Here is a 9114-nt window from a genome sequence, read left to right as displayed (position 1 = left end):
CCTTTGAGTACTTGGTGGAGGTAGGGATAACCTATCCAAGGATGGGAGTGGAGGGGAAAAGACTGAATTACCGAAGAGGAAAATATGACGAGATGAGGAACTTCCTCAGGGGAATACCATGGGAAACAGAACTTAGAGACAAGAATGTGCAGGTCATGATGGATATTGTCACCCAAAAGTGCCAGGAAGCTGCAGACAGGTTTATCCCCGTCCAAAAGGAGAAAAACGAAAAACAACAGAAAAACCCATGGTTCAACCAGGAATGTAAGGTAGCGAAACAACTGAGTAAAAGAACATGGAGAAACTACAGAAATAACAGAACACCAGAGAGCAGGGAGAGATACCAGAGGGCCAGAAATGAGTACATCAGAGTGAGGAGGGAAGCAGAGAGACAGTTTGAAAATGACATCGCGAGTAAAGCCAAGACCCAACCAAAGCTGCTCCACAGCCATATCAGGAGGAAAACAGCAGTGAAGGAGCAAGTGATGAACCTGCGGAAAGGGGAGAACAGATACACAGAGAATGACAAGGAGGTGTGTGAAGAACTCAACAAGAGATTCCAGGAGGTCTTCACAATAGAACAAGGAGAAGCCCCTGCACTAAATGAGGAGGCGGCAACCTTGGAAACCTTGGAGGAATTTGACCTCACCAGTGATGAGGTCAAAAGGTGCCTGCTGGAGCTAGATGTGACAAAGGCTGTTGGGCCTGATAGAATCTCACCATGGATACTAAAGGAAGGTGCAGAAGCACTAAGTGTGCCACTCTCTATGGTGTATAACAGGTCACTGGAAACAGGAGACTTACCAGAAAGTTGGAAGACAGCTAACGTGGTCCCAATATACAAAAAGGGTGACAGGCAAGAGGCACTGAATTACAGGCCAGTTTCCTTAACTTGTATACCATGCAAGGTGATGGAGAAGATCGTGAGGAAAAGGCTCGTAGAGCATCTGGAGGGAAATAACTTTGTAACGCACCACCAACATGGGTTCAGAGATGGTAAATCGTGCCTCACAGGTTTAATAGAATTTTATGACCAGGCAACGAAAATTAGGCAGGAAAGAGAAGGGTGGGCCGACTGCATTTTCCTGGATTGCCAAAAAGCCTTCGACACAGTACCCCATAAAAGGCTGTTAAAAAAGTTGGAGCAACAGGCAGGAGTAAAAGGGAAGGTGCTCCAGTGGATAAGGGAGTACTTAAGCAACAGGAAACAGCGAGTAACGGTGAGGGGGAAGACATCAGAGTGGCGAGATGTCACCAGCGGAGTCCCACAGGGCTCAGTACTTGGACCCATCCTGTTTCTAATATATGTGAACGATCTTCCAGAGGGTATAGACTCATTCCTCTCGATGTTTGCTGATGATGCAAAAATTATGAGAAGAATCAAGACGGATGAAGATAGACAGAGACTACAGGATGACCTGGATAAACTGGAGGAATGGTCTAGAAAATGGCTGCTGAAGTTCAACTCTGGAAAGTGTAAGGTGATGAAATTAGGCGAAGGGAGCAGGAGGCTGAACACAAGGTATCATCTGGGAGGGGAAATCCTGCAAGAATCAAATAGAGAGAAGGATCTGGGGGTTGATATCACACCGAACCTGTCCCCAGAGGCCCACATCAAAAGAATATCATCAGCGGCATATGCTAGACTGGCAAACATAAGAACTGCCTTCAGAAACTTGTGTAAGGAATCTTTCAGAACACTGTATACCACTTATGTAAGACCAATCCTGGAGTATGCAGCTCCAGCCTGGAGTCCATACCTAGTTAAACACAAGACAAAGTTAGAGAAGATTCAGCGGTATGCCACCAGGCTCGTCCCGGAACTGAGAGGATTGAGCTACGAGGAAAGGCTAAAGGAGCTGAACCTCACATCCCTGGAAAACAGAAGAGTAAGGGGAGACATGATAACCACCTACAAAATTCTCAGGGGAATTGACAGGGTGGACAAAGACAAACTCTTCAGCACGGGTGGGACACGAACAAGGGGACACAGGTGGAAACTTAGTACCCAGATGAGCCACAGAGACGTTAGAAAGAATTTTTTCAGTGTCAGAGTAGTTAATAAATGGAATGCACTAGGAAGTGATGTGGTGGAGGCTGACTCCATACACAGTTTCAAATGTAGGTATGATAGAGCCCAGTAGGCTCAGGAATCTGTACACCAGTTGATTGACAGTTGAGAGGCGGGACCAAAGAGCCAAAGCTCAACCCCCGCAAGCACAATTAGGTGAGTACACACGCACACACACACACACACAAACACACACACACACACACGCACACGCTCACGCGCGCACACACACACACACACAAACACACACACACACACACACACACGCACACACACACACACACACACACACACACACACACACACACACACACACAGGTGTGGGGTAGTGGGGTTCTCTACCGCCATATAAACAAGGGAATCAAAGCACCAAAGCACCGCGATATGAGAGAGATTTTCTCATTAATATCTCGTTACTGTCCATGTGTTTTTACAAGTTACGTTAGTGGTGCAATTCTCACGACGTTGTCAACCCGCATCTTTACCTTAACTCCAGAAACGAGAAGGATAATGATAATAATGAGAAGAATTATAAAGATCAGGAATTATGATAATGAAGAATGCCAGACGAAAAAGAGAGAAATTTAAGATATTTGATAAATAATAGTACAGGAGAGAGGGAAGAGGAGAGGCTGAGGTAGAGAAGGAGAGGAAGAGAGGGAAGAGGAGAGGTAGAGAGGAAAGAGGCGATGTTGAGAGAAAGAGGGAAGAGGAGAGGGAGAGGAAGAGAGGGAGTAACAGGACCAACTGGATCACGGGATGAAGGAATGAGAGAGAAACGAAGATAAACAAAACAAAAGAGGAAAAACTCCAAAGTCATGAAAGAAAACAGGAAAAAAGAAAGAACCTAAGAACGAGGGAAGAAAGCAGGAATGAAGCAATACAAAAATATGAACGAAAGAAGATAGACAATTACAAAAAAAACACAAACTCCGTCAGAAGAAAAAATTACACTTTACATGTAAAGTTTAATAAACATAAAATATATATTTTTACATACAAAACATCCCACAAACGACACTACATAACAACCAATTGAATGTCTGAATTTATAGATTTAAAAACTCTCACCTAAAAGAAAACGGGACATATTACAAGAGGAAAAGAAGTATTAAAAGTATTTTATAATTCTCAGTCTTTCAGAAATTCAAGGAGTAAGAGGCTTATGTGATCTTGAATGGTAGACGAGGCCTCTAAATATTAATGTTAATATATTTTCATCTCCTATCCTTCAACTCTTGAATCATTTCTTGAGGCATTTGAAAACCTCAGGGGTGAGAAGAGAGAGAGAGAGAGAGAGAGAGAGAGAGAGACAGAGAGAGAGAGAGAGAGAGAGAGAGAGAGAGAGAGAGAGAGAGAGAGAGAGAGAGAGAGAGAGAGAGAGAGAGAGAGAGAGAGGATATAAGTGAAATATAAATCCATATGGAATGCGTATGATTTATTAATTATTTATAAAAGATTTCTTAAAAATATTTTGTTAAATTTAGTTTAAAAAAAAGTAATCACGTTATTCTGACAGGGGGCGATAGCCTTTGTTTATATATTGACTTATGAATATGAAAAAAATTGTATAAAATGAGAACACAATCTTATATTTACTTTCTCTTCATATCAGTTTTAAGGATTCCAACAGGAAAGAGTACCTCTCTTTCCTTCCAACAGGAAACAGTACTCCTCTTTCTTCCAACAGGAAAGAGTACTCCTCTTTCTTCCAACAGGAAAGAGTACTCCTCTTTCTTCCAACAGGAAAGAGTACTCCTCTTTCTTCCAACAGGAAAGAGTACTCCTCTTTCCTCCAACAGGAAAGAGTACTCCTCTTTCTTCCAACAGGAAAGAGTACTCCTCTTTCTTCCAACAGGAAGAGTACTCCTCTTTCTTCCAACAGGAAAGAGTACTCCTCTTTCTTCCAACAGGAAAGAGTACTCCTCTTTCTTCCAACAGGAAAGAGTACTCCTCTTTCTTCCAACAGGAAAAAGTACTCCTCTTTCTTCCAACAGAAAGAGTACTCCTCTTTCTTCCAACAGGAAAGAGTACTCCTCTTTCTTCCAACAGGAAAGAGTACTCCTCTTTCTTCCAACAGAAAGAGTACTCCTCTTTCTTCCAACAGGAAAGAGTACTCCTCTTTCTTCCAACAGGAAAGAGTACTCCTCTTTCTTCCAACAGAAAGAGTACTCCTCTTTCTTCCAACAGGAAAGAGTACTCCTCTTTCTTCCAACAGAAAGAGTACTCCTCTTTCTTCCAACAGGAAAGAGTACTCCTCTTTCTTCCAACAGAAAGAGTACTCCTCTTTCTTCCAACAGGAAAGAGTACTCCTCTTTCTTCCAACAGAAAGAGTACTCCTCTTTCTTCCAACAGGAAAGAGTACTCCTCTTTCTTCCAACAGAAAGAGTACTCCTCTTTCTTCCAACAGAAAGAGTACTCCTCTTTCTTCCAACAGGAAAGAGTACTCCTCTTTCTTCCAACAGAAAGAGTACTCCTCTTTCTTCCAACAGAAAGAGTACTCCTCTTTCTTCCAACAGGAAAGAGTACTCCTCTTTCTTCCAACAGGAAAGAGTACTCCTCTTTCTTCCAACAGAAAGAGTACTCCTCTTTCTTCCAACAGGAAAGAGTACTCCTCTTTCTTCCAACAGGAAAGAGTACTCCTCTTTCTTCCAACAGGAAAGAGTACTCCTCTTTCTTCCAACAGGAAAGAGTACTCCTCTTTCTTCCAACAGGAAAGAGTACTCCTCAACACTCTTCGTCAGACAAAAGTACTCGTTCCACAATATTTTTCTTCCACAAACGAAGCTTTTCCATCTAAGCTTGCACCGTCAATCTCTTTATATAATAAGACACCCCAAATAAATTTGACCGAAATTTGACATCCCAAACCCCAAATTTGCCCAAAACGCTATGCGTACTAGTGGCTTTAGGTATTGTATGTACTACCTTGAGGTGCTTCCGGGGCTTAGTGTTCCCGCGGCCCGGTCGTCGACCAGGCCTCCTGGTTGCTGGACTGATCAACCAGGCTGTTAGACGCGGCTGCTCGCAGCCTGACGTATGACGTATACGTATACTACCTCTATCTTTATAATACTGACAAACACATACGCAAGAGAGTCACAAACACAAGATCTATAGACGCTAAAGACTTAGGGGAAATAAAATGAGGTAGCTCAATATACATATTTATAAATATATACTACATATGTATTTTAGGGAAATACAATTCAAGTTCCTATTAAATAGAATAACCTTAGCAATGTTAAATTTATTGTGAACGGAAGCCTGACTAATTGTTATTAAAACTGACTTTAAGAAAAGATTTCTTAATATTATTTTGTTATATTGGGTTAAAAAGAATTAAAGTTAAAAAGAATTAAATAATAATTGTATTTTGACTGGGGACAGTAGCATGACTTGTATATATTATTTTACACTAATAATAAAACTAAATTTTATATCGAAAGAACATAATCAAAAAATATATACGTCCTTTCGGAACATTATTTTCTAAAGTCTTGTATAAAGAAAAATATGATGGAAATAATATGTTTTCCATCGTAATTTTCTCTTATCTGGATATGTAAGAGTATATCAAAGAAATTATTAAAGACTTCATAAACATAGAGAGAGAGAGAGAGAGAGAGAGAGAGAGAGAGAGAGAGAGAGAGAGAGAGAGAGAGAGAGAGAGAGAGAGAGAGAGAGAGAGAGAGAGAGAGACAGACAGAGACAGACAGAGAGAGACAGAGAGATACACAATACCATCTTGACACCATCAAAAATATGTTAACAAATACACACAGAGATCACACTAACGTAAGTTCAGTAGAACTTCGGTTTCAACCCTTTTAACCCTGTCGCAGCTCAGTCGATTAAGGCAGTGTCTGGGATGCTCCCGGACGCAGGTTCGAATCCCCGTCACGGGCCTTGTGGATTTGTTCTTAAATACACATTCATGTCTAATATTTCATCTTGCAGGCCAGCAGATATTGAACAAATAACTGGAGTAATATTCACACAGACACAAAGTTCTCAGTCAACAATATTATACTTACACGACATGTAATGTGGGGGATGGCCTCACCCCTGTATTCACCTAATTATGCTTGCGGGGGGGGGGGGGGGGGTTGATCTCTGGCTCTTTGGTCCCGCCTCTCAACTGTCAATCAACTGGTGTACAGATTCCTGAGCCTACTGGGCTCAGTATCTACACTTATCTACATATCTAGTCATATATATACATATATGACACATTGTCATATCTACACTTGAAACTGTGTATGGAGTCAGCCTCCACCACATCACTGCCTAATGCATTCCATTTGTCAACCACTCTGACACTAAGAAAGTTCTTTGTAATATCTCTGTGGCTCATTTGGGCACTCAGTTTCCACCTGTGTCCCCTAGTGCGTGTGCCCCTTGTGTTAAATAGCCTGTCTTTATCAACCCTGTCGATTCCCTTGAGAATCTTGAATGTGGTGATTATGTCCCCCCTAACTCTTCTGTTTTCTGTGTGTGTGTGTGTGTGTGTGTGTGTGTGTGTGTACGAACGTGTCCCCACTCCACCCACACACAAATGTCCCCCCATTGCCCACTCCCCCCCCCCCCTCCTACACACTCACACACAGATAAGAATAAGAATGTAAGATAAGAATGTCTTAACATCACACATATATCAGCACCACCTCAGGTGCTGTAACAACTACAGAAAGATGGAAGAAACATATAGAAAATTTAAAAATTTAACAATAAACAATATTTTCTCATTCATTTTCTCGTTTATACATCACGTTAATGTAATTTCATTGTGCAACAAAAAATATTACCATGAAAAAATTTGAAAATGTGACAAATATACAAAAAAAATGTCCAAAAATACCATAAAACACTTGAAAACTTGTGAAAGTTGCAACCAACTTAAGCATGTGTGAAAACTTCAGAAAACACAGGAAAAACACCTACAAATATGTGACAGCATGAATGGAGAGAGAAAAGACGTGTGAGAACGAACTGAAGACGTGAGAAAATGCAGAAAAGAAACGAAAAACAGGATAAAACATTTTAAAAAAAGAACAGAAAACTATAACAAAATACAGAATAATTGTTAGGAATATTGCACAAAATGTATGAATGAAAAGTTGATAAAATTCCAAAAACTTGAAAAACAAAAAGACATTAAAACATCAGAAACTAAATTAAAAAAAAGAACAAAATAAATCAATAAAAACAGATAACGTGACGAACCTAAAACAAGTTAAATAAGAAAAGAATGGATAAAAACTGGAGGAAAACGTGTATACAAAATCACATATAAATATGCCAATGATTACGCGATCACGAATGTCTAACCTACACTTGAAACAACTCTACGGATCCCACGTCTACTATATAATCTACCCGGGTCAATCTACTCCATGAACCTCCACTCCTCTTTCCTAACCTATATTTACCAAGGTCTAATTTGACCTTAAACACATTGTTATATTTTGCGTTGATATATTTACCAGCTAATTATTATCACCTTCATCCTTTGTGTGTTTATATATTTTTAGAGAATGAGTTTTCTGTTAGTTTGTAGAGAACTTGAAGCCATGATTAGCGGACCAGGACGACACGGCATCAATCACTGGTTGATGTCGTGATGCCAATCAATCACAGGTTGATTGATGAAATAGTCCATAGAGGAAAGGTGAGTTAATTAACCTTTCTAACTCGTGAGTGAAAGTATGACCGGAGTAGGTCCGGAGCCGGTCGGCCGAGCGGACAGCACGCTGTACTTGTGATCCTGTGGTCCCGGGTTCGATCCCGGGCGCCGGCGAGAAACAATGGGCAGAGTTTCTTTCACCCTATGCCCCTGTTACCTAGCAGTAAAATAGGTACCTGGGTGTTAGTCAGCTGTCACGGGCTGCTTCCTGGGGGTGGAGGCCTGGTTGAGGACCGGGCCACGGGGACACTAAAGCCCCGAAATCATCTCAAGATAGCCTCAAGATGTCCACTGTACGATAACTGACCTGCATAATCTTAATGTGCCTATAACAAGGGGGAAAATAAAGTTAAAATATTACATTACTTGTTTTATTGTCAATAGTCTTAGAAATAAACCCCCAGTATTTACCTCCGAAAATGGATGGCTTAAATTTAATTAACTAATTAAACGGAATTAAATTAAATTAAAATGTATTTGAGCTTAAAATCGCTACTAATCAAGACACTGAGATCTTTTTCGTCTTCAAATTTCACAATTTCAACGTTGTCCTCCTGAAGAAATGGGTCAAAATCCTTCTTGTTTAATTAGGCTCAAGAACCTTCCTTTTTTTTTAAGCATTAAACTTTATCTTCCCATCTTTTATCCATTTTAGAAGCTTATCTTGATCGTCTTAGAGAGAATTTGAACCTTCTTCTCAACTGACTTCCTGCCACGATTTTATATCATAAGCAAATTTACAAATATTGATGTTCAATCCTGTTTATACACATCAAAAAGTCAACACCAGCAATCAACAGCCAATTAATGCACACCTATATTCTACCCACCAATTACGGGCTCACCATAGGCCGTGCTATTTGCAACTTTTTGTTCCAGGTAGTGAATCTTAAACAACAACATTTACCCGCTTCAAGACCCCAAACCAACATAGAAGCAGCAAGAGGAAGTATGGGCCAATAGGCTTTCTGCAGTTACTTAAATTCTTATGTTTACATACCCATTGTTTCGTGTTCTGGCATATGCTCTGTCACCTCACCCAAAACGAGTATAAGTATGATGTATTTTATGTGTAAACTAAGTCTTTGAAAATGTAATAAGCATTACGAAACGCGTTCAGGCGTCAGACCAGAAATAAAAAATTAATATTGGAGAGTTAATTTAACAATTACCCTCGACAGTGAAGAAGAAAGAAAGAAATATTGAGAAGATTCGTGTTAGAATTATTAATCTTACCCTTTTGGTCATATTCAACAACATATGTTTACAAGAAAGACTGCTACCAAAACATACTAAGATGTATATATATATATATATATATATATATATATATATATATATATATATATATATATAT

General features: G+C 40.0%; 1 protein-coding gene across 1 annotated transcript in view; it reads right to left on the bottom strand.

Moving 5' to 3' along the window:
* The window catches only part of LOC138359040 (collagen alpha-2(I) chain-like), a 21820-nt gene extending 13059 nt beyond the window's left edge, over window positions 1–8761 (bottom strand). Inside the window, exons 1-2 of the mRNA XM_069317731.1 lie at window positions 8758–8761; window positions 8065–8083 (exon numbers count right to left, since the gene is read on the bottom strand). Coding sequence (XP_069173832.1) covers window positions 8065–8083; window positions 8758–8761 — 23 coding nt within the window. The remainder of the gene's footprint in view (window positions 1–8064; window positions 8084–8757) is intronic.
* Between the last annotated feature and the right edge of the window lie 353 nt (window positions 8762–9114).

Source organism: Procambarus clarkii, chromosome 88 (genome assembly GCF_040958095.1).
Source record: "Procambarus clarkii isolate CNS0578487 chromosome 88, FALCON_Pclarkii_2.0, whole genome shotgun sequence".
NCBI lineage: Eukaryota > Metazoa > Arthropoda > Malacostraca > Decapoda > Cambaridae > Procambarus > Procambarus clarkii.
The sequence above is the reverse complement of the archived record's forward strand: the minus strand, read 5'-3'. Positions and strand labels throughout refer to the sequence as shown.